This window comes from Corvus brachyrhynchos, unplaced genomic scaffold (genome assembly GCF_000691975.1).
Source record: "Corvus brachyrhynchos isolate BGI_N302 unplaced genomic scaffold, ASM69197v1 scaffold80, whole genome shotgun sequence".
In the NCBI taxonomy this organism is placed as follows: domain Eukaryota; kingdom Metazoa; phylum Chordata; class Aves; order Passeriformes; family Corvidae; genus Corvus; species Corvus brachyrhynchos.
The window spans coordinates 12787624-12813733 of NW_008236769.1; the positions used below are offsets into that span (position 1 = coordinate 12787624).

At 42.6% G+C, this 26110-nt stretch overlaps 1 protein-coding gene and 1 long non-coding RNA gene across 2 annotated transcripts in view; one reads left to right on the forward strand and one right to left on the reverse strand.

Annotated features, from left to right (window-relative positions):
- Positions 1 to 6: 6 nt before the first annotated feature.
- On the forward strand, positions 7 to 7406 carry SLBP (stem-loop binding protein). Its single transcript, XM_008645099.2, has 8 exons — positions 7 to 213; positions 483 to 614; positions 2804 to 2908; positions 3426 to 3485; positions 3740 to 3871; positions 4431 to 4580; positions 5844 to 5928; positions 6627 to 7406. The coding sequence occupies exons 1-8, from the start codon at positions 170 to 172 to the stop codon at positions 6741 to 6743; spliced, it is 825 nt and encodes a 274-aa protein (XP_008643321.1). The 5' UTR covers positions 7 to 169; the 3' UTR covers positions 6744 to 7406.
- A 15-nt stretch (positions 7407 to 7421) lies between these two features.
- LOC108445084 overlaps positions 7422 to 26110 on the reverse strand; it is a 32342-nt gene continuing 13653 nt past the window's right edge. The window contains exon 2 of the long non-coding RNA XR_001859837.1: positions 7422 to 13946. This is a non-coding gene — a long non-coding RNA (uncharacterized LOC108445084). The remainder of the gene's footprint in view (positions 13947 to 26110) is intronic.

Below are 26110 nucleotides of genomic sequence, written 5' to 3' on the forward strand. Positions count from 1 at the left end.
GGGGCGGAGCGGGCGGTGTCGCCCCGCGCCGGCGGGAGAGGCGAAGGTGCTGAGCGGGAGGGCGGCAGCGCTTCCTCACCGCCCGTTCCGGCTCTGCCTCACCGCCCGCCTCAGCTCCTTCACCGCCCGGCTCTGCGTCCAGCCCTCCCTTCCGAGGATACCTCGCACCATGTCCTTCCGCCAGCGGAGCCCGCACGACAGCACGAAGAGCAGGTAGGGCCTCCGGGCTGAGGCGGGGGTGGCAGCGCCGGGCCTCGCTCCCCCCGCGCTGTCCGGCTCTCGCTCCCCGCCGTCCCGCGGGCGAAGTTCTCTGAGGGGGTGGGGGGGGTGCGCAGAGCTCCCTCAGAGGGCCCGCAGCGAGTGGCGTCGCCTCGCTGCGTTGGCGGGAGCGGAATCGGGAAAAAACCGCGGTCTCGGAGGGAGATTAAAGCGCTAAAGCCCAGCCGGGTGCTCACCTCGTGTGTCGCTGTGTTTGTCGCCAGCACGCAGCACCCCCCGCGCTGGGCCCAGGCGCGGAAACGCGGCGCCGATGGGAAGCGGCGGAGGCAGAACGAGCCCGAATCCTCCGTGTTTGAGGAAAACAAGCCCAGGCCTGAGGACAGCCGGCTGGACAGGTGAGGAGGAGGTGGACAGTTCACCAGGAGCTGTTGAACTAAAACCGTTTTAGCTCAGTTTTCCAAGCCCTGCCTGTTTATCAATCACTCATCAGCCACAAATAGTTCGTTTTAAAGGAGGAAAAAGGATCGAGTGCAATGCCCTTATCTTGGCATTCTTAAGAGTCAACATTTTTCGTTTTTACCTCTTGAAATACATTCTTGATAATTTATGTTCTATTTCATGCTGGTTTACTGCCATTTATCAAGAAGTAATAACGTACAGGCTAATTATGTTTGTAAATACAGGCTGTACTGTAAAAAGAAATTACAAAAATTCAATTCTTAGAAATCATTTATTTTATGTTTCTGAAGGGAGTACAGACCACCTTGAGAAGCTGTGTTGTATTTCAGCACATTTGTGTGGGGATCCGGTTTTGAGGTCACCCCATAATGGTCACACTGCTGTTCGCTGCCTTCCGTGTTTCCCAGCACAGCTAGACTTAAATGACTTATTTTACATCACATTTGCAGTCTGAGCTATTCATGCCACAGTCCCTTTAGTCACTTTGATCGGTGGATGGGAGTTGTGGCCACAGCCCAGTTGATTGAATCAAGGTTTCTAATCTAAAACAGGGTGGGTTGTGCCTTGTAACTACCCGTTTTCCTTTGCTGACAACAAGGACCACGTTGGTCAGTGGCTCAAGTTACACTATCCAGAGTAGCTTAAACTAATTCCAGGAAGCATGGTTGAATAGCAGTACAAGAATGAAACTTTACACATAGTTTTGTCAGTTTCAAGGTAAACAAGCAACATTTCTGTGTGTCTTCCAGTATTGAATTGTGCAGACTTATTTCCTGGTTTCAGTTTGGATTGAGCTCTGAGAGAAGTTGTTCTCTTATTGGGCTGAAACTACTTTTTGTTTATGCCAATCCAACCATGTCAAATTAAAATTCTCAAAAGTAAAGAAGATCAGGTTGGAGGCTGGGTCATCTATAATCACAGCACAGGTGCAGAATCAAACATATAAAAAGGTACCTCGCAGGGTTGAGGAAAAAGCTCAGGAGTTGAGAACAACTGGGATTCTGTTTGTTCTCTGCCACAGGAGAGCAATAATTGAACATGGCCTGTGTTCTCTGCAAAACTAGAAATCAGTAAAAGCAAAAGTTAAAAATCCTTGGAGCTTGAACAGATTTTTGCAGAGGGACCTGTACTGTTTGCTATGGATTTTTAATTTCGCCAAGTTTGTAACTGGGTTTCAACTAAATTGAACTTTTAGTTTGAATTAAATAAAACATTCAAAGTTGTGCAAACCATTTTGGGAGCAGGGAGGGAGTTGGAGGTGGTTTTAGTGCAGATGGATCTAATTCCCTGACTCTAAGGGACATGTTTGCACAGAATCCTGGAAAGTCTCCAGAGCATTTCGAGATCTACTGAAAAAGCTGTGCTCTGTAGGATACAGTTTTGAGTTTTACTTAGTGAAAACTGGTCATCAGGAGGACAGATGGGAAACATTGGATAATCTGAATGCAGGCAGCTCTAGATGGCTGGGAAAAGATCTGAGCTTATTCCCCTGCAAGAGTCTGAACCTGCTTTCGATGCTAATGGGCTGCAGTAAAGTTGTTAAACCAGTTTGCAAAGCCATAGTAAGTCTCAGTTTCCTAGCTAAAAAAGGACATTTTTGTGCCTTTGCCTTCTCTAGTAGGCATATATTTACACAGAGAAACTCCTGGTGCTATCATGTAACTTTAATTAATTACCTTTACATCTTGATTCTGTGTTCTAATTTTTGTCTCTTATATAGCTAATGAGTCTGCAGTCATGAAAATATAAATAATTGCTAAGTCATTTAGTGGAGTGAAAACAAGTGAGTGAATAAATAAAGCGGGTATTTCACATACCATCTTCTGAAGGACACGAGCTGGAAGTTACTGAAAACACAGGCTGGGTTAACAATCTATGCTATGTTTCTGTAGATACCTACATAAATTTTAAGAAAACCCAACACAAACCACACAACCTCAAGGTGGAACTCCCAACTGATGCTTAATTTTGCAATGATGAAATTTTAATAGAACAACACAAGATTTTTATGGCCATTTTGAGTACTGTAAATAATTATGTTTAAGGGGTCAAGCTGTGAGTGTGGGAGATAAATACAATAACCCAGGCTTTTAACACAGAGCCTTAATTTTTTTTTTCTTTCTAGTTTTACAACACCAGAAGGCCCTGGACCCCTTTCCCGGTGTTCAGACTGGGGAACTGCAGTGGAAGAAGATGAAATGAGGACCAATGTCAACAAAGAAATGGCAAGGTACCCCTGGGTGTTTAAAATGAAGTGGGGAAAGGAAGGGAAATGGAAATTGTCTTATAGAATCTGTTTTGACTTGTATTTTTAACTTCACCTTTGTAGCAAAATCAGGCCAACCTCAGCCTCTTGTCTGCTGCTTTTAGATCAGCTTTGGGTTAAGTCCTGCAGGAATGTCATGGAAAACTCTGGAAATTGGATGTGTATCCCTAAATATCTCCCTTTTGGAAGAAGCTTTTCCTGAATCTCTTAGATTGAAATATTTGAAGTACCCTCTCACTAATGACTGTTTAATATCATTGCTCTAAAAAGTTGTTTTAGGGAAAACAATTAGGAAAAGAAAGTCCTTGTATTTTTATTTTTTCTTTATGGAAAACTGAAATATTTATTTCATAGTGGAAAGGCCTCTACAGTGTCTCAAGTGCTGCTGCTTTGCTGAGAAGTTAATTCAACTGTGAGCTGTGACAGTGCTTTATGTTCTCTTTGTGACATATGTTCTTAATACTGATTTAAACTCTTACAGATACAGAAGAAAACTCCTGATAAATGAATTTTCAAGAGAAAGGAAGTCCTCCTCAGGAAGGTAGGTTAAATTTCTAGCTTAGCTGAGGAAAATCTTGAAAATAGGTCTGAATTTTCGTTGTACAGTGTTGCTTCTTAAACCACACAGTTTAAAATAGTTCATCTTAAGTCTGTTCCAACACCATAGTTCAATAACACCCTGAGCATTTATTTGAAAAGTTTTAACACATTTATTTATAGTCTTTTACAAGTGGGTTTGTTTGAGTGTCACTGGTTTTCTAGTAGTCCCAAACCTAAAATGTTTTTTTTCTTCAGTTCTGATTCAAAGGAGTCCACGGTGACAGCAGAACTTGAGACAGATGAGGTGGTTTTGATGAGAAGACAAAAACAGATAAACTACGGAAAAAACATGATTGCATATGATAGATATATTAAAGAAGTTCCTAGGTAAGCTGCTTGGCTTTATGGAAAACTAAATGTTCTTTATAAGCACATGGATGTACTACACTTGGTATCCAATACACATGCAGATAGAAGGCATCTACAAATGAAACTATTGAACTTTTAAGATATGTTTCGACTGTTAGGTCACACTAATAATGAACTGAGATGTGGTTTGGGTTTTTTTTTTTAATGAGTCTATAGAAGAAATACCTCATGCTGCAGAAATGGAAATGAAAGTTCTTTTGGTTGTCAACAAGAGGAAATGAAACTGCTTTTTGCTGTGAGTTGTCTCATGACTTAATTATGAAACAAAATGGGCTACAGTTGCAATTGAGTTTGGAATGAGGTTTTCAGACCTATAAATGATAATCCTTTTTTTTTTTTTTTGACTTGTAGTCAGAAAAACTAAAGTTCATATCAAGCTGGCAAGTCTTTGCTTGAGTGCTGGAATTGCACATTAGTCTTTTCTCATAAATAATACAATCAGTCTTTACATTTAAAGCCATGTTATGTATGTGTGAATAAAACACTGATAAATTTTCCATGTCTAATATCTGAATAGATGCCATCGTATACCAGGAGTTCATCCCAAAACTCCAAACAAATTTAAGAAATACAGCCGTAGGTCATGGGACCAGCAAATTAAACTGTGGAAAGTGGCACTGCATTCCTGGGATCCACCAACTGAAGGAGGATGTGATCTGCAGGAAATGTATGTACAGAGTATTCAAGATGCTTTTATAGAAATTATGATGTGAAGTCTCATGTTTAAGAAATAAACATTATTCCCAGCATAGTTCTTTTTGAGACAAGTCTGAATGCTGAATGCTTTCACTAACTATTTGTCCACACTTAGTGCTGTTTAGTTCCTTCTCAGTCAAAATATCCAATAGCTTCCCAAACCTTGCTGGTGGCAGTAGACTTGCCCAGTGTCCTTGGAAGGGCATACATACATATCCCTCACTTTTTTAATGGTGAAAGCAGAGCCAGTTCTGCACTGCTCTATAAAATAAATCACCACACCATCAACATGAGCTGATTATTTCAGGGCAGTCTTCCAATTATCTGGTAGGAGCAGTGCTGGAGAGTTCTCACTATGACAGGTCTCCTGAATATTGAGCTTGGACCAATCCAGTGTACAAGAACCTGCCTCACCCTTCCCACTTGCTAGTTCAAGAACAATGCTGTAAAATGTTGTTTCTTGACCAGAGAGGGAGAACTGTGAACTCATCCCAAGGTGCCACTAAACTCAGCATGGCCACAAGTGTTCACAGTCCAAGCTCTAGAAGATTTAGTGTGATGAGCCAGTTATTTTCTTCTATAGAAAGCAATACAGCTGATCAGGCAACATGCGACATAAAATGGCACTAGAGAATGAAGGGGACAAAGATGGAACTTAATTCCTCAGGAAGCAGTTTTATGTTAATAAAGAAGTGTTTTTCCTTGATGGAATGCTGATTTTAAAACCAGTGCAGAGCAATAGGATCTAAAAGCAAAGCTTCCTTTTAGCTTCCCTTTACTTGCCATCAGTGTGAGGGGAAGTTGGCACTTTGGCCAGAGCCCTGCTGTGTGCATTGGTGTTGAAATACTACCTTCAGATGCTGGGGTCTAGCTCTGGGGATAATGGGTATTAAATCTTTGCAAAACCAGATGGATGAAAACCTTGTCTGAGAAAAAAAATTCCTTCCTCTCCTGTAACATTTGTATTGAGGCATTGTTTGAGCATTGGGTTTTCATCTTTGACAAGTTGCACTACTCAGTCTCAAGACTTTTCATTCAGTCCTTGGCCATTTTGGCTGTACTGAGCTGTCCTGCAGTTCTGTTTGCTCTCCCCACTTTGCCACCACTGTCCCTGTGATCTCTGTAGGTCTCTTTGCTCTCCTCTGGCCATTGTTTTCAGAACTGCACCACAAACTGCAGCTTAACACTAAAATATCAATTTGTTTATGCTGTATTATTCTAAATGATTTTACAGTTGTCCAGTTGACCTTGGTGAGATGGAGACAGAATCTGTTGGAAGCAATTCTACTGAATCTCAAACAAGCTGTCAAGATAATAATGTAAGCATATCTGTCATTTGCATAAATATTTGTTGATAATTGCCTCGTTGCTTAGAGTTATATCCAGAGTAGCCTGAATACCTGACAAATTCCATCATCTACTATGTTTAGGGACTGTTTAAAAAGCTGAGCAGTCTTTAAATTCAGGTATTTTCCAGCTATAGCCATTATCTGTCTGTAGTCTTGGTTTAGAGGATTATAATTTAAATGATCATCTCAAATTAAAAATATCCCATTTTTTCATAGCCTACAAAAGAAAATTTCTGTTGAAAGCAAATCAGTTATGAACTGTAATGTAGAGTTGAAATACTACTTTAGATTGCAATATCTAATTTCCTTGTCACACAGAAGTAGGCTCCTTTTATATCCAGAAAGCACTTGCTACAGCTCAGCAGTAAAGATCTAGGAATGCTGTTCTTACTGGATTTGTTTTTCTTATTAATATTAAATCTGCATAATGTTTTAATGTTTGCATATATATGTCCTTAGAACACTTGCAAGGTATCTTCAAATGTGGTTGGATGGGCAGAAGCCTACATCTCTTTAATCATAAGGCTAGCATTGGGTTTTATATGGCCTTTAAAGCATTTTTAAGCCTTTGTTATAGGGCAGTTTAAATGAATTACAGAAGTTAATTGAATTACCTGTACTAATAACCTCTACTTAATTAGTAATTATTAATTGCCTTTGCCTTCCAGGATACCTGTTCTGGCACTCCCACCAAAGTTAGACATCTTGACTATCAAGCAGAAGGAGAATTTGACTTGGAAGTGTGTTTGAGTGAGCCACTGAAAGAATTTGATACAGTGAGTTAAATAGTCTTGTGCAAACTGTTTTAGAGAAAGTTTTTTTTAAATTTGAGAGGTTAGCTTGATCCTTAATCTGTTAAGAGTAAGAAAGCTTACGCAAAGTTGAAGACTGTTCTCAAAGTTGTGGTTGGTCTAGATATTCTCCAGACCAGACTTCTGTAAAATTGCAATTAAGTTGTGTGACTTCCTGTTAACTTTTAATTTATGTATATCAGATTTTTTTAATAGGAAAACTAGCCAAAGGCTGTGCTATCCCCTAGTAATTATAAATAGTACAGCAAGATCTCACCAATTTCCCCCCACTGTGAACATGATTTCAATTGTCCACCTGCAGATCAAAAGCCAAGTAGGGAGATATTTTTTTTGTTATCTTGCTTTTACATCTGGCTCTTCTAAAAGGTCTGACTTGAAATAATGCACGTGGTAGCTGAACCATGTGGCTGATTAGTACTAGTAAACCCATCTACTGCAGTTACTGTAAGATTAACTACCTTACCTTAAAAAAAACCACTTTATTTGCAAAAATGTTTCAGAAACAACTGGAAATTAAATACCCTCAAGAAATTGGAGGTCAACATGGTAAAGTCTAAGCAATAATGTTTTTTTCAGAAGCAGTAGCCTTAATTTGAAATTTGTAAATAGTCATCAGTCATTTATTAATGCAGTTAACTTTCAATTTGCTGGTTTTAAATGTAAAACTGTTGTAAATGATAACAACTGTACAGATTTTCTGCTGAGAGCAATTCGTGTTTCTGTTGCTTTTGTGTGGGATGTTGCTGGAAAATAAACAGAACTGCGTTTACTTTTACATGCGACTCTTCATTTCCTGCTAGCAGTGCTCTGTGGATAATGAAACGCAGGGAAGTACTGGAAGCCAAGTGTCTTATATTGGTACTAAGCCAGCATGTATCTGTGTTAGCATCATCCTCTGGCTTTGAGGGAGACCTTAAAATCTGTTTACTTGTGTGCAGGCCACCAGAGTGAATCTGAGACAGTTTAGCTTAGTAGCTGTCCATTAGCGGGTTGCCAAGTTCTGTTCTCTACGAAAAACTGCTAGAAGAGCTGGGTGAACACTTCAATCTTCTTTACATTTTCTACAGTCACCTCACTTGTACTTAAACTCATCGACTCAAGGGACTATCTTAGCAATTAATATTGCTTACAGCTGTCTAATTTGTTAGGCACTCTTGAAATCAGGTAACTTGATCTGATGGGGAAACTTCCAAGAGGAAGCAGTGGCATTGGGATAAGGTTGGTGCTAAACTCTGATGTTAAGGAGACAGCCCTTCCTAACATGTATTTTTCCCAGAGAAGGCAGCAAAATGGTAGTTGCTTTCTACCTGGACTGAACCCCCTCTGTCCTCCCCAGATTGCTTTTCTCATGTCACATTTTCTGGCCATGCTGTCTCTGGTTGTTCTTAAGTATTTCTGTTGTGCCAGTCTGTACCTGAGTATCAGAACTGCCAGTAGAATTGTTTTTTTAAAGACAGTTTTTCTATCCTGATGTAGCTACCCAAACAGGTTGGATCAGTGGATATTCAGGAGATGGTTTAGAGGTTTCTGAAGGGTAAAGTTACTTGCACCTGGTTTTAAAATAAGGAAGCACATGGGTTGGGACAATCTCTCCAGCACAAATGCAGGCTGGGGTATGAACAGATGGAGAGCAGCCCTGAGGGGAAGGACTTGTGGATGTTGGTGGGTGGATGAGAAACTTTAAGTGACTCAGCCATGTGCACTCATAGCCCAAAAAGCCAACTGTGCCCTGAGCTGCACTAAAAGCAGCGTGGCCAGCAGGGCAAGGGAGGAGATTCTCCCCCTCTGTTCTGCTTTTGTGAGACCCCACCTTGAATGCTGCATCCAGCTCCGGGGTGGAATGTGGGGAAAACATTGTGAAGAACACTAATCCCTGGGCCCTGTAGAAAGATACCAGGCAAACAACGGGGATGTACTGTTCTGTTATAATGGAGTACACAACAAATAATTCTCCTTTGAATCTCTTGAGATGCTTTTGAAATTCTGCAGAGTAACTTCTCAGTGGTTAGTCCATAATCTGCAATATAATTTTATATTAATCCAGCTAACCTGCTACTACTCAGACAAGGTTCTCAGCAAAGGCCTTGGGGTATGACCCTCTTGCTCTCAGCATTGCCTGTGCCCTGGTCTCTGAGCTGTGCTCTCCTGAACACAACCCCACCCTGCTGAGATGGGTGTTGCTTCTCACTGTTCTGCACTCACTCTGTTCCATCTCTGCACTATCCTGTCACCTTTCAGTGTGCTGTCACTTCTGCTTCACACTGTAAGGTTCTATGTCACTGTTCCTTTTTTTTTTTTTACTAGTTTATCCCTTGTTTTCTTTTCCTGTGTTGTGCTCCAGCTTGTTTACAGATAATTCTGTTGGTGTCATTAAAAGCAATCTGAGGTGTTGTTCAGCTTTCAGTTTTGTGCTGTGCAGCACTCTTACCCAGGAACAGGGTGGGTATGATCCAGACTAGAAATGTAGCTGGTCTGTGTTCAGTAGCTATTTGTGAAACAGGCTCAGATTTGTTACTTTTTCCTGAAGGAGCTGGCCGTACACAGTAGTGTCTTCACTGAAATTATTCCCCTTTGCCTCAATTACTCGGAGCACTAAGCTTTTATGGTTGGTATTTAAAGAGAGCACTCAGTTTGGATGTTTTTCCAAAGGTACTGAACACCGAATTGGAAAACAACCGGGGTCTTTTTGTGATAGAATTAAGCCCTCTAGTGGTTAAATGTGGGCTAACCCCATCCATTTAGGGCAGTATTTGGTAATAGAGGAATCTTACGGAAAAATAATATCCATATGTTCAGTTGTGCATAGTTGCATGCAGTGGAGTTTGCTTCAGATGGAGAACAGGCAAGTACTGCTGTCAAATTTTAGCCTTATTAGGTTAAATTCCTCTAAAAATGAAACTGAGCAGGTTGTTCTGTAGGCAGCAGAACCTGTCAGCCCTGCTTTTTATAGACCTGTGCCTTCTGGTTTGTGTTTCTCTTACTCCCTTCACACCAAGCCCTGTCCCCTTTCAGCATCCTCATGCCATGCCTGGCTGACAGCAGTTGTGGCTGTGGCTAATTTAAAGCTCCATCTGTTTTGACTGGGCCATTGGTACATGTGTGTGGGTAAGGTGGCAAGCAGAACGCTAAAGGCCTGAGCTGTCCCAGCTTGTCCCTCACTTGGGCATTAATTGGGTCTTCCTTCATTACTCAGCTGCTGTCACATAACCTTAAGGAACATATTTACCTTTCTGTTTAGTACCTGGACAGCCAGTCCAAAAATTAGAAAGTGGGCAGGACGGAGATTTTGGAAAAGACTTGCCAGTACAACAATTTAATGCTCTAAGGAAGCCAAGCTAAAATCAGCTTTCTTCCATGAATCCATTTTTAAGTCCAAAATACCATTCAAACAACTTTCTGTTCATGCAAGTATTTACTGAAGTTATTTTCAGGATTATCTGTTTTATTGTGCTCTTAATGTAAATAAGAGCATATGGAGAGCAACTACGTATGCCTGAGGATGGATCTGTGTGGAAAGCTGGGAAACTTCTTTATCAAAACTGGACTGGTAAAAAGAGCCATTCTGAAAGAATTTTGACCTTACTGGAAGTTCTTGCTCTTCTGTGTTTTCTTCTTCTATATGGTTTCTCATAATGTGAGAAAATTGGTTGCTATCTGTTGAATACTAAGTTTGAGTGCTTCCTGACAACTAGGGAGAATTTTGCCAAAATATTATATAAATAGTTAAGCGATTAAAATTACTTTGTGCAGTGTCAAAAATCCATTTTACTTTCAAGGAAAACAGTGTAGTTAGGATGTAATATATACACTTTAGTTAGGAGATAAAGCGGTAATGCTGAGCAGAATTTACTCTAGTTGTGTAGTATTTAGTTTTGTGGTATCTGAGTAACACCTAAATACAAAATATGCTAGGAACCAAGATTTAGCATCTGCCACTGCTGGCCCCCCACTGTATTTTTTGATTACCACTCCTGTTCACTCTTTGAGCTGGTCACTTACCTCTTGGATTGTGTTTAAGCACAAGAGAAAACTAATTTATCCAGAAAATGCTGATTCATACACTCCAGAAATAACTTCACTTTGAGTGGAAATTTGGAACTTATTTTGTGGGTTAAAGTGGGGCCCAGCTGTCTGTGTTGGGACCTTTCTATCTATCCAAGCCTCTATTGAGAAAGTTTCTGGGAGGTACAGGAATGGCTCTAATTATTTGCAAAAACAACGTTCCCTTTTGTGTTTCTTTAGAAAGGGGCTATTCCATTTCTGCTGAGAAATACTTTGTTTTCAGAAATATGAGTGCCATATAGAGATGAAGATTTGGGCCTGCTCTTTGATTCCACTTTCATGTGCTGGAATCAAAGATACTTTGGAGCACTGCAGAGGGCAGTAAAAGTGCATGTTTAATTACAGGCACACAAAAGGGAGCTCTGAGTTGCTTTACATTTGTTGTAAATGCCAGGAATCTAATTATACTTACTGATTCTGACCTCAGGAGCAACCCATAGTCCCAATAAAGCCCCTCAAGTCTGTCATCTCTCACTGTTCATTCCATTTCCAGTTTCACTTGATCTTAAGCCCATTATTACAAGGAATGGAAGATAATAGTAACTTAACAGCAGAGGAAAAATGGACTTCAGGGGGGAGAAAAACTCCTCCTGACAGACAGTACGAGCCTGCTTGCATTTAAAATCCTAAAGTATCTGAAAATGCTTATTTGTTTGAACTTCACTTTTGTGAAGAACAGAAAACTATTTTTTCCTGAGGAGTTGAGATTTCCCAGGGAAAATTAATTTCAGGATTTTATCCACAGCTGACTGGTTTCAGAATATTCCTGAACATGGAATCCATATTCCTTGACATGTGTTAGAAAGTGTTTGTCTCGTACACCTACTAAGCCCCCAGTGCTCTGAAAGCGTTGCTGTCTGAGTTAAAATTACACCTGGTAGTTGGAGTGTTGGATGTGAAAACGTAGCAGGGAATTAGCAGCAGCTGAGAGGAGCGTGTTGGTGAGGTTACCACGTGTGTGCACAAAGGAAAGAACATCAGAAAAAGGAATAGAGAGCCAGTCCTACCTAGAGACTGCTCATGCCGTGAGCAGCTGAATATTGTATTGCAAGGACATGGCAAAGATAGAATTAATAGGTATATCAGGAATAAAATGTCATTTTGGTTGGCCCCTGCACTAGAGCACTTATCTTGAATTTAAAGAAAATTAAGCCAGCCAGGCTTATCTGGAGGCAAGACTCATGCTTTCATATGCTGGTAGAATTTCTGGAACAATGTACTCCAAAGATAAGACTAGTAAGAAATGTGCAGTATTGGTTAACAAAGAATGGCCTGATAGTGCTTAGAAGAATTTGATACTAAGTCTAGTGACCTGTCAATTTACCAAAATAATAAATTACTATTATTCTGACATTTGATCATAAAACTCCTTTCTCTCATTCTTACTGGAGAAACTAAACTGGCAGCAACAATCTTGATGGTAGACCATGTGTAAGGCACAGAGATGAGGCTTTACCTGATCCTTAATCTATTTTTAATGGAATTCTGACCATTCTTTAAAATACTTGTAAAGAAACATTCTGACTTTTCATGTTCTCCTCTCCAATAGTAAATATAGATACATCAATTATTGGAATGAAAATATTTTATATATATATATAACACTTTAAAAATCTTCTGAATTGTTGACAGAAGTGCTTCCAGTATGAGTGGATCCCATTATTTCTCTGTATTATAATAATGCCATAGGCTAAGTGAGACCTAGTGCAGTTTTACTGTTGGGAACTAAAGGGCTGGATGGATGGAACTGAAGGTTTTGCAAATCATAATCCAGTCCAGTGGAAGTAGTTGTGTTCAAGCAGATGGTGAGCTCCTCAAAAAGTGTCTACAACTGGGCAGGGACAAGCTTCTCATGGTGTAAAAAATATCTATAGACCAAACTTTTGTTTTTAATGAAAAAAGCGAAACTGTCACTCTGGGGGAGTTGGATTCACATCCTTTATGTGCCTGTAGTGGGAAGGCAGCTAAACCAGGGACTCACTTCCCTGTTCTTATTTGGGGACCAGGGTCTCCTCATGGTCAGAAAAGATTCCCAAAGAACCTTCCTGTAAAAACATCACAAAGTCTGTTTTTACATCAGTAAATAAATTACTTTTGGGTGATGCTAAGATATTCCCTCCAAAAAACTCCATAGCAAATCTGACATGAATTTTCAATCTCTAGTTTGAAGAGGTGAAGTGGATTTTGGTAGCATGGAATAATGTATACCACATATAATGTCTGCCAGCACCAATCTGTTTCACTGGATCCACTGGTAGAATCTGGCCCTTTGCTGGAATTCAGCATAAAGTTGTTTGGGTTTGTTTTTTTTTTTTAATAATAATGTGATATTTTTAAAAGTTATGAAAACTCGTGTCTCTAAGAACACTGAGACCTGAAAATGTGACTTCTTTCATTGAAGAATGTGGTTTTTCTTGCTCTCGTAGCCTGTCTTGGTTTGGCTTGATGCATTCATAAGGGAACAACACCAGCAACTTTATAAAAATGTGTTTTACAAATTAAAATGGGTATTGATGAGGGGGAAAAACCCACATTCTTGCAGGACAACTAAGTATGTCTGACTATTAACAGCAAAGTAGAGCCCCTGTATGAACTTTGTTGTAAATCAGCTAATAATGTATTAAAGCTCAGAACAGTGTTTTGCTTTCGGAGTCTTGCTGCTGTGAGTTCTCCTTTTCACTAGGATGCAGATAAAAAAGGGATGATCCCTTTAAGAGCTTGATAGGTTAAGTCACAAAATTCATATCTCACACACCAGGCAAAAAAATATGCCAGCAACTGCTGGGAAAATGACAACTGTGGTGTCTGATCGCTTGTCAAATCAATGAGGCTTTTCTCTCCTTTTGGTGAGAATTTATTTGCAGGGGTTGGTGAGCTGAGAAAATAAGATTCCTGACCTAATGGTCACCCCCATTGGTATCTCATTGTGGAAAATACTCTCTGCTGCAGTCCATTCAAGTGATTGGCAATGACAGCTTGGATGGATATTGTCAGTTGACAGGGCTTTGCACTCTCTCTGTTTTAAAAATGATGCGAAAGATCCCTTCCCCAGTGTGCCGTGCCACAAGTTGGGTTTATGAATGAACGGATGAATGCATGCTTCTCTCCTGTCATCTACAACAAAAAAAAAAAAAAAATTCCAATCCCATCCCTGAAATGATATGCTAAGTAAATTCACACACATGCATTTAACACGCAAATGGTGCCCGAAGGCAAGCTGAGCAAGCCCTTCCAAACACTGGGGCTGTATTTTTTTTTTTTCTAGTCATTAGGAATTTCATGGAAAATGTGAAACTGCCCACTTGATATGGAAAATCTCCATGAAAAATGTGAAATTCCAGTGTTTCCAGCAAGGTTTTGCTGACAGCTCATGCATGGAGAATAGCCTGAAAGACATGCATGCAATTAAGGGATCCATATAGGCGAGCTGGAGAGAACAACACAGGCAGTGGGGGATGTGGCCTTTGCTAGGGCCAGCTGGTGTCTGCTCCTGGACTCTCCGAGGGCACCAGACCATTGAGAGAAGTGGGGCGAAAGGGGAAAAAAGAAAACACAGAAGCTTCAGAGAAAATGAACCAAGTCTATCGGAGAAAATCCCAGAGCTCCTAGGTAACACTGTCCCTCCCTGTGCCCCCCCTGCTTGGGATGCTCTGAGATGCAGCTCAGAGTGTGACACAAGTTTCTTGTTTTCACAGACGTGACAGTAACCATGCAGACAGAGGTGGTGGGGAGCACAGCCAGGGAGCCAGCTGCTGGGCTGGGAAGATGAGGATGAATGGTTTGGGAGGGAGGGCGTCCAGCTTGTGCTCCGTAATCACGTCAGGCCTGTCACACCACTGCTTGTCAGCAGTTGAGGAGAAGCTTCGCCTTCTCTCCTTTCTTTGCTCTTTCTGAATGGTTTAGCCCTTCCAGGAAAGGCTCAACTGTGCTATTTATTCTGGAAGAGGGATTGAAAAACCTTCATGTACGTTGTTGAATGTGGAGGGTAAAACAGAATTCCAACCCTCCCCTGCCTGCCCCCTACTGCCGCTGCAATAAAACCACAGAACGCTGCAGGTACTGACTCCTTGCCTTGCCTGTGGTCATTTATCTGCTGTCCAGTGCCACCAGCCCGGTGCTGCAGCACTGTGTCACCTTAGCTCCTGGTTTAACCAAGGGACACGGCTGGATGGCGTATGAGCTGGGGGCTGCAGGTTCACGGAAGGCAAGGCTGGAGCGCAGGAACTGCCTTGCAGTGTATTCTGTTCTGAAGACATCCCCATGAAGCCACTTAGTGCCATTGCTCCTGTCTGACAGGGCAGGTGTTTGACAGCAGGCGGAGAGGTCCCTGCTCCATGCAAAGCCTGGGGTAGAGGTGTTGAAGTCATCAGGGATCCGTGCTCTTGGAGGAGCCACATGGATGGGGAGCAGCACGGCTCCCTTATCCACCTGCACTGCCACAACTCCTGATGCTGCTGGATCACCCTGAGCTGGGTCTGCTCTGTGCTCCTTGTGCCCTGGAGACCAGGATTCATGCCACCATGTCAAGGAGTGCACAAGCACATAAAGGAATTAGGAATGAACTAGGAAGCCACTTGCCTTGCAAGGGTTTCCAACGCCCCAACTCATCGTTCTCATTTGGGGGCTATTGCGCAGTTTTCTTGCAAAGCAAATAGGGTTCATTTGTAGTGTTCTGTTTGCTCTGGTTGGGAAATATTTCTTGTATGCCATGCTTGGGAGAGAAGGTGGGAGACAGGGTCATAAGAAGGGGGGAAAATGAAGCATCAGTTGTGTGGGAATTTAGAGCCAAGGTCTGCTCTGCAGGCAGGAGAGATTGACTTGAGAAGAGCCTGGCCATGGAAACATGATTTCTATTTAATAAAGGACAGGAAAACTATGCAGCTTCTGAAATAAAGCAAAATCATCTCAGTTGCCCTCTCACAGCTGCACCATCAAAGGAATTACATTTAAATGTTTTGTTTGGACTCTTCCCCCTTTCCCCCTCCCTTCCCAAATCCCTGAGCACTCACTCCCACGCACACAGAATATATAAACCATGCAGCAAGGGTATGAGGGTCCTGGTGCATGAGCTTTGCAATTGCAGAGAGAGGAAGGTAAGAAGCTTTTGCTGTACTCTAGGTCACTGTTGTAATTGGAACAAATTGTTAACTCACTGACTTAACCAACTTTTTCCAGAAAAACTTGGGCATCCTGTGCAGCAGCAGTGATTTGTAGAGGTCTGTTTGCTTTTCCAGCATCCTGCAGTCCAGGGGAAATGGAAACAAAGGGGGACTCCTTGTTAGACCTCATTGGCTGAGGCTGCAGTACAGGTTATAGCCTTGCTCTGGTTTTTGGGGAGTCGTCTGCTTCCTCTTCTGCTTTTTAGCTCTGTGTTCTTTTAAAGAGGGTGTCTTGTGTGGCCTGAGGAGGACAGTGATGTGAGAGGGGAGAGCACTGCAACATGAGGACAGGAATTACAAGACCTACCAGGTGTTTCTAGTAAAAGAGAATTATGTGCAATGGAGAAGATGCTGTCTGCTGGAGAGGTCCTTGGGGAAGAAAGTAAATCCAGACATCCCCTTCACCTTCTCACAGCAGTATCCCAGTTAACACACTTGCCCTGTGATGCTGCCAGTTTGCAAGTGATATAATGTGGCACATCTGGTCAGCTCATACATTGCCTAGCAGGGAGCAGCACACCTTTATTAATGTCAGATTCCTCACATTTTGGAAGGTGAGCATTTTTTTGATCACCATGGATATGCAGGGCTGTGGTTAACTGTGGAATTGGCTCAAATTGTAGGTATTGTCAGGGATTTGACATATAAAAGCTGTGGAGTAAGGTGGTGGCTTAAATAGGAGTCAGCTGGGCCTTTGTCAGGGTTTGGCTGTGGATTAGTGCATCTCATCAGCTGAGTGTTTTATATTGATAAACAACTCGGTACTATTTCGTACTTTTTTCTCATTTTGCTTGCAGAAGACAAACTATCTTCAAAAGACAAAAAACCCAGCTCCATAGTTCTGTAATACTAATATTACTTAAATGCTTGATCTGTCCTGTTCTGAAAAAAGGCAGAATTGTACCAAGCAGGGCCAAATAATGAAGTGTTATTTCCCTTCATCACTTACATGTACATGACTGGAATAGCCCCACACATGACCAGTCTGGAGTAAAGGTTCTTTCACTCTGTAGATAAAAATAATTGTTCACAGAGTAAGTCACTTATGTTCTGTGACAGAGCCTAGATTCTTCTATAAAAAAAGCAATTTTGCTGTTGCTGCAATAGCAACAGCCACAAATAGATCTATCCAGAACCAGTTGCACCAGCCAAGCCTCTTCCTCTTGATTAGTGGGCAGAATGTGGGTGAAATGATAAGGAGTGCATGGCAAATTGAAATAAAGATGATGCATTGTTCTGTATTTGCGAGGCTTCACTTTCTGCATATGTGCCCTTCATGCCGTCATCTTTTCAGGGGAAAAATATTCTCATTCCCTCAAAATGCTGGTGGTCACTCAACCATGGTGAATGTACTTGAATCTCAAGATTTATGATCACAATCCCGTTATCTGCAGTGTCAGGATGATTATCCCAGCAGTCCTGCAGGATCAACCTAAAAATTGTTGGACAAGAAAATTATTTGTCGGGAATTACACCAAGAAGATGATTTGTTCTGAATTTGAAACAGACATAGTTAGTTGCAGCTGCTCTGGCTGCCCCCCTCTCATCTTTCCCCTGCTGTCCAAACAAAATGAGATACAGGTTCTTGTTCTGTCAGCATGTGACTGGGAGAAACTTTTTATATCCTCATTTATTTTCTTTATTTTACAGCTGTGAGCATGCAATAACTGCACCATATCTTAAATACAAATGAAATATATTTTATCTTCTATGTCCAGTGTGTTAATCTCTTGTATTGGGATGGGCATATTTAATGGAGCAGACATAAAATACAGAGAGGTCTCTTGTAAATAGAAATCTGAAGTGTCTTTTTGCCATGCAAAACTTACCACTGCCTGAGTTCTAATCTCTTTAACCAAACAAAGACAGCGCAGTGACAACTACCTACCCTTTAAAGAATAATTTCTTAAAGCCTCTGTTGACTTTCTGCAGTACTTCCTCAAAAAATAAAAACTTGTCTTCAGACCAATGGAGTATGAAAAACTATGATTTTCCTGGCAATAGGAGGAACACTTTTATACTTTTAAAAGTAATTTTATTAAGATTCCTTCTCTAAGAACCCTCTCCCCTCAACTATGCCTAAGCATCACACTAGAAATCAACTTCAGTATCTGTACAAATTTGACCAAGGCAGCAAGTTCTATAGACTTCAAGAACTGAAAGATGCCCATATCCCAATGCTTTATAGATAACTGGTCTGATACGAGATCTGCAGTAAATGGAAACCTCCCACTGACTCCAGATGGCTCCCAGATTAGGTGTTTGCGAAGACCACAAACACCACCTGTGACAGAGAAGTAATCCAAGTGGTGTTATACCAGGTTTTCTGCCTCTGATTTCCCACTCTAGGCTATAGCAGTGTGTTAACTATGCTGGGCTGCTGGTCTGGTGGACTTACTGAATATGGTTTCTGAACACAGGGCTTCAGATGGCCCCTCCTGGCCCATCTGGGGGCTGAGATTTGAATTCTTGCATTTACAGTTGTGATTTGATGGACTTCAGCATCTCCCATGAACATCCAGGGGCAAGGTGAGGATGGCTGTGATGCATCTCACAGCAATTATCAGCAGACTTCTGGGAAGCTCTCTGAGATCTCTGGGCACTTGCTCTGTCGTCCTTCACAGTTATCTTGGATTGTCAAAGAAGTGCAGCAGAGCAGACTCCTCTTCTGTCCATGTTGCACGTACACTCAGGACTGTGCTGAAGGTCAGAGCCACGGTTTGCATAAGTCACAACCCAACAGAATTTACAACCTGTTAGTTGCTCTTGTATTCTTATGGTCTTCACTGATCCTTCTAATCTGGCTGTAATTTACAACCACATCTGTTTCAGGGAGTGGGGTGGAAGAGGTGAGTCAAATTCAACAGCTGTCACAAGGTCTAAGTAATGCCCAACATCATTTAAGGCTGGAGGAGACCTCAAGACAACCACATGGGCCTGCCACGTTTATACCACCATTTGTAGTTGTCAGACCCCTTTTTAGGCCAAGTAACTGGGGCATCAGCCAGTTGGTTCAGCTCAGTGAAGGTCACAAAAAGAGCCAGAGCCTGTGCAAAAATGGGGGAGCAGGAGGTTGAGAGTGCACTGGAGATGTACAGTAAATCTTCAGGAGGGGTGGAGCTGTGCCCAAAGGCAGAAGTTCTGTTATGGCACAGGCAGAGTGAACAGCAGATCATGGAGAGGGAAAAGCTCCTTCTTCTTCTGTCTGCTTCCAGCTGTGCTCTCCCTTCCTCTCCCGTGGGCCAGCTCTGGCACAGGATGCATCACCTGCATGAGCTGGCAGAAAAGCACACGGGGAATAAAAGAGGCATTTGCATCTTGATGGGATCTGAGTGAGCACAGCAAAGGGTCGGTGTGAGCGAGGGGTGGGGACAAAGGGGTCCTGCAGCATGGACAAAGCCCAGGAGTCAATTCCTAGGGAGAGCAGATGAGTGAAACCAAGGGAGCACCCACCATCACTTTGACCAGAGATGTGAGGATCAGGCTGAGAACATGAAGACAGCACATAGCCAGTGTCCTGTTTGTGCTGGGTGCTGGAACAGAAGACAAGGACAGCAGTACATGCTGAGATTTCTCTGGCATGCTATCCCAATTTCCAGCTATCCATGGCTTAAAGGCTTCCTGAGTTAGATATCATGCTTTTGTGTTTCGTGGCACTTGGCATGCCTTCCTCCTGGAAATTTATTTTTCATGTCTTTGAACCCATGAAAGCTTTGGCATGATAACTGATAAAAGATCCTTGAATGAAAAGAACTATAGTGATACAAAGCAGATCCTGCAGGATTTCTCCAGTATTATGAAAAATTAATGTAAACAACACAAATGTTTTTCCTAGAATGTGTGTATATATAGAAATCAAAACAAATCCAAAAGTATTCAAGTACTGGCAAAATCTATATACCTCTTGCAAAATCATTCCTCTGTTTTTCTCCTCTCTTAAATAATGAGGATCTTGTTATATTTATGCTGCCCCTGCATAGCCTAAGGGGTTTTGCCCATATTAACAGTGACTCTGTCTCTCTTCCTGCCTTGAGCACTCACAGTGATGGAAATTTGGGCGCTGTGGCTGCTGCTAGAGGCGTAGGTACCGTGGTGTGGTGCTACTGGTGCAGCTTTGAAGTGCCAGAACCAGCCAGCAGCCACCTCCACCCCGACTCCCAGTGCTCACCAATGCAGGGGAAAGCCAAATGATATTATCACCACTAGCAAAACTTCCAGTAACTTCCCAAGCCTAGAGGAGCCCCTGGAGCCAAGACATCTCGGTGTGACCCACTCAGCAGGGAGGTGGATGCTAAGAAGCTTTCTGTAGGTTTCCAGTGTCCCACTTCCACTTTTCTGATGGAAAATCTTCTGTGTTGCCCCATGGAATTGTACTGCACCGATTGGCACCATTTTGCAGACAGCCAGGTCTCTTAATATTTTCTTTTTGCCTTCTCTCTTCAGGAAGAGTGAACAACTGGGTAATAGCCAGGTGAATTTACCAGCTGTGTGACTTTGGAACATGGGGGAAGCTGGCTTCAGAAAAGAAATTTTACTGGAATAAAACAGAATAATTTAAATTGACAGGGACTTAAAGCCACCAGATCAAACCTCCACCCTACTCAGAAGACAGATAGCTTCTGCATTAGATCAGGTTGCTCAGCATCTTGTATGGTTTAATTTTGATTATATCCATGGATGGAGATACGACCTCTCTGACCTCCTGTTTAACTGCTCTCATCATTAAGTAACTTCTTAATATTGATTGGGATTTCACTGATGCAGCTTGGATCTGTTGCCTCTCATCCTCCCACTAGGCACACGTGAGAGAAGTCTGGCTTCATGTTCTTTGTAATCCTCATTCAATATTGACAACAGGGGATTTAGTCCTTTCCACTCCCTGAAAAGAGGGCAGAGCTGCGAAGCAGAAATGTTCCAGTCCCATCCCTCCCCTCTTTCCTTTTTGGGTTTGTTTTCATTGAATAGTGATTTTCTGTGTGACTCTGGGGTGGTGTTCCTTGCAATTCTTTCAGTTTTTAGCTCTCACTGGCATTGCAGTTTTTCCAGGTGACCTACACTTTACCTGGCTTCTTGTATAGCCCCTGTTAACCATAGTATGAAAACACTAGTATGGCTTTTTTACCTGCAGGGGCACTGGCCACGAAGTGCAGACCTGCAACAGAGCCCTGGGTTGGGTGAGAGGTGTGACACCCCCACAACACAGCCCAGCTCAAGGCTGGCTGTATGTCGAAGGCTCATGACTATTTTTTGGTGGTTCCAATCTCTGCTGAATGTCTGAGCTTGTCCCTGCAGGGAGTGAGCAGCAGAGCTCTGCCAGTGAGAACTCCCTGGCATGATTTGCATTGCTCTGTTCCATGTGCTCAGTAAAACCAGAGCGAACCTGTCCATGGGCGCTCCTTACTTTGGTTTAGTTTCTCACCAGATTAAAGCAAACCGATAGGAGCCTGGGTTTAACAGGGGAGCATCCCTCCCTCTGCTTGCTCCGGGGTTTGTATTAGTTTAATGAATTGGTTTAAATTAACATCTACTTGGATGGGTGCAACTCTTTCATGCAGATGAGGCCCAAGGCTACGAGATAAACAAGAGATGAGGTGAGAAGACCTTAAATTATTCACAGCCCAACAGAAACCCATATGAATGGATTGAGAGCTATTTTTGTCTTTATTCTCTTACCTTTTAAAAGATATCATAAAATGGCTGGAACAACTCTTAGAAGAAAGCCAGGGCCAGGGAGTGGGTGGAGAAGAATGCCAGAAGGTTATGGGTGCAACTTTTGGAGCTTGTACCTGTGAGTGCCTCATCCCAAAGCTGGAGGAGCTGCCAGAGAACTACACATGTGCAGCACATGAATGGATAAAAAGAGGAAACACAGGGAAAGGCTGCAGGGCTAAATCCCAATCCCATTTAAAGTCAGTGGCAGAGCCCTACTGACTAAGATTGGCCCTTGGCCCTGATTTCATTTGTTCTGAGGGTTTGCTTGTGCAATTGTTAATCTGTGCTGATGAGTAATAATTGCTACAGGAAGGGAAAAGTGAAGAGGAGGCAGCACAAAAGCCGTGGAATCCATCCTGACCCTGCCTGGACTCGGCATTTCACTGCATAGTTTCACTCTGTGCATTGCTGGAGGGGAGCATCCTCCCTGTGCCAATGCCACATCAAAGTGCAGTGTGTGGTGCAAGATTTCAACATCCCGGGGTAGCACAGTAACAGCCTGAGCTGCCTGTGAAATGAGCTGGGACATGGGACTGCAGCTGGACAAAGGCCCACATTCCCTCTGGAGATGTCTGGGGAAACATAAAATCTAATCAGTCATAGAGGGGGATCCAGGAAACTCTTGCTGTAATGCATGTGACAGTGTGACAGTCACACGTGAGTTTCACGTATCAGTGCTTCCCCAAGAAGGTGGTTGACATCATCCCAGTGGGTGTAAGAGGAGCCCAGCTGTCATTGTCAGGGGTCTGACATAGTCTGGTGGTCAGGGATGATTCTCCTGGATGAGATTGTCCTCTGTCAGCTCTAGCTCCACCATCTAACTGGGTTTCTGCACTGAGGGTCTTTCTCCATCTCTGGCTGTGGTGGACCACTGGCACAAGTTCCATGGCCTAGGAGGCAGCACAGGACAACAGCAGCTGTTTCCCACTTTCAAATCTCCATCCCATATGTGGAGGAGCTGGCAAGCTCCCATCTTTTATGAATGTCCGAGACTGCATAACTTCTCTTGGATATTCTTGGATATCTGGTGCATTTTCTTCTCCATATCTTCCCTTCCTCCCTCCAGCCAGCCAGCCTTAACATCTGGAGCTGAGTTGGGAAGATTACCAGCATGCAAAGGCTTGAGATTGCTCTAAACCAGACAAGTGAGCAGGCTGTCCTGTACTGGTGCTTCCCCTTCTCTCAGAAAAATATCCCATCTAGTGTTTGCTGCAAACAGTAGGTAGCTAGTTTTGGTCTCTAATGGGACTTCTCATCAGCCTTTATTTTCAAACTGGAATGAAAATATCAGTATTGCTTTAATTTGCATTAATAATCTTAGCAGCTGAAAGGTTGGGCAGAACTTCTGCAAATGTTAGTTCAAAGTGTGTTTTCAGACTTTTGGTTCTTCAGATAAACACCCAAACCAAGTTTTTCTCATGTTCTCTCTGAATCTCATTTCAAGCATTGAAAACATAATGAATATATAACAAATAAAATAGAAAATATAATTAAAAACTGACTCTTTATTAAATCTATAAGCTTCTTACTCAGAAGAGATCTGCCCACTAAATCAAATATATCTTTGCATTTTGTATCACGCAGTTTAACAATTAATACAAAACAGCTGCACAGAAGTGTGCCAGAGTTTATTTTCTTTGTCTCTGTCCTATAACTGTCCTATAACACTTCAGACTCACAGGCCTGGTGCTTCAGAGATTCTGACAGTGAGGATGCTGCACTTGGTTTATTTTGTTTACTTGGCAGTATTAAGGATGTAGAGAAGTGGAGAAAAGACCTGTTGATGATATTTCTCAGTAAATGAGAGGGTAGGGCAGTAGGGATATTTGAGAGGGTAGAAAAATGGGACAGAAGGGGCTTCCAACAACCATGGAGGGCAGAGCAAGGAGGAAGATGACAGTCATTTGGAAAACTGCAAGCTGGAGAAACAGTGAGGTGCTGGATGCAGCTCCTGGGCATCCTTGTAGATCCCTGCCTTTCACCTCCACCTCCTCCTGTCCTTGTGCAATAGGAATTGCTTTTCACTGAATGCACTGACCAAAAGTAAGCACTTTTCCTAGAGGATTGTTTTAAATCTTGTTATCCCAACATGATTTGGGCCCTTGTCACTCTTAAGGTACATAACCTAGTGAGGTTGACCCACTCGCTTAGTGAAATTGTCCTTTTATTATATACAACAGAGCATTTTCAGAGCAATTTCAACAATTCCTAGTTATAAGAAAAAACCCCTAGAGCTCAGTTTGCCAAGGTGTGCTTAGCTTCCACCTCTTCTCCAATGTGTTGTTTCCATCCTTGTGCACCTCTTTCAAACCTGAGCTAATCCATCAAAGGCTCATCTGTGTCTCTGTGCAGTCAGACATTCCAGTGGACAGTGTTGCCTTCAGTCAGATGAGATCTCATTTTCCTCTGCAGTAGTTGGAAAATGCAAATCTAACAGGAGGACCTAGAGCTCCTTGCTCCAAGCGGTCTCTTGCTTTGATTGAAGTCTGAGTGGTTTTGCAGCTTTTATTCTTCTACACACTTTATTTTTCCTTGCCTAGTTACAGCTGAGGGGCAAAGGCAATGCAATGCCCAGCTATATGCAAAGGAGCTGGTGTGAGAGAGATGAACAATCCAACTCTACATGGATCCATCTCGGTGGGTGAGGAACCTCCCTCGCACAGTTACGACACAGTGCTTTAGTATGCTAAAGGCTGCCATTTAGTAGCAGTGCTATAAAATAATTTTTCTTTACTTTTCTGTTCATCCAAGATTACTTCTGGGCCATCAGCCATTCCTGTCCATCTTCTAACCTCCCTGTTCTCTCTGCCTCAACAAAGAGACCAAGTCTTACACTGTGTTTTTTAGCACTTCACATTCAGAGTTAAACTCAATAACAGAGTTTATAGTTTAAGACTTTGCCCCCTGACAAGTCCTAGGAGGTGAAATTGTTCCTTTCCATGGTGACAACTATGTTGCTAAATACAACAGAGCAGATGGTGTTTTCAGCCCCAAAGAAAAGTGGCACAGCCAGCTATGTACAGAAGGTCTGTGGTGCTGTGGTTTCCTCTGGGCCCATGTGTGGCCTTTAGGCCTAAGACACAAAGTGTCCAAAAATCATTGCCAAGGCTGTGTATCCCATCCAGATGGCTTTTCATACTATGAAACTGCAGGTGTGTGTATTTGGTGAGCCCTGGTGCGCAGCATGAGGAGGGGCCAGACTTCCCTGCGGATGCAAAGCCTGCTCAGACAGTGCAGGAGGACCATGGAGGGAGCCAGAGCTGGCTCTGACTTTTAGGAATTCCTGCTACTCCCAAAGCCATGCCAGGCATGCCCTGGGAAGGTACTGATGGGCACAGGCCACAGCTTTATGATGAAAGGCACTGCCAGTTTAGCAGGGTGCACTGTTAATAGTCCGGAGCTTAAGTTTGATTCTGTTCTGGAATTAAACACACCTGATCTATCTTCAGTAGAGAAGATAGTTATTTTCTGTGTTGTGATTTTGGGTTGTTTTCATCACATATAGTGTTTTGTTAGTGGCACAGACTGAGCCAGAGCACACAGCGAAACCGCTCCTCACAGGTATTGTGACATTTCTGTGGTCAGCTTGTGATGAAAGAAAGGTTTGATGGAGGGATTTCTTTCAGGCTTGCTAAACACCTCCAGCTGCTCAAAAAAAACCTGCTGAAGTTGTAGGGAATGGCAGTTCTGAGGACTGGGCCTGAAGAAATGATTGTTTAGCATTTTGCTGTGCAAGGGAAGAAAAAGGGAGGGGATGGGAAAAGCGAGATAAGGTTTGTCATTCAAACAAAACACAGAATAGCCTCACCTTAAATCTTTAAATCTGCATCAATTATAATGCCTTGTTCACTTGCAAATTTCACTTTTAGATAAAGAATCATGGCTGGTTTGTCTGCCATTCCTATAGCCAGAGACAAGCTTCACTTACTCCCCTTTTATTTTCAATGACTAAGACTGAAAGAGCTAAATTACATTTCCTCCCCCCTATGGAAACCTGATGAACCAGTGTGAACCTGCACCTGAGAAGCCCCGGGAACACTGCAGATTTGGCCACACAGATCGGACAGTTGGATGTTTAATTGCGTTCCGGGCACAAAGCCTGCTTGAATGTGCGTCTTTTATGAAGTGCGTGGGAGGCCAGCACAAAAAATTAGACCCCATAAAGGTGCCAGAAGGAGGAGAATGGTGAAAAGGCAAAGGTTGCAGTGCCTGTCTCTGCTGTGCTGGAGAGCATCAAGCTGCCCATCTCAGAAACCCTCTGAAAAACGTACCCTGAGCATCAGCCTGGAGCTTGTAAGAAAGATGCAAAGATTTGCTGCGGGTGCTGGTAGAGACCTGGATGAACAAATTATTTATGGAGCTGATATGTAACGCTGGTGCCAGGAGCAACAGCAGAGCCAGACCTCA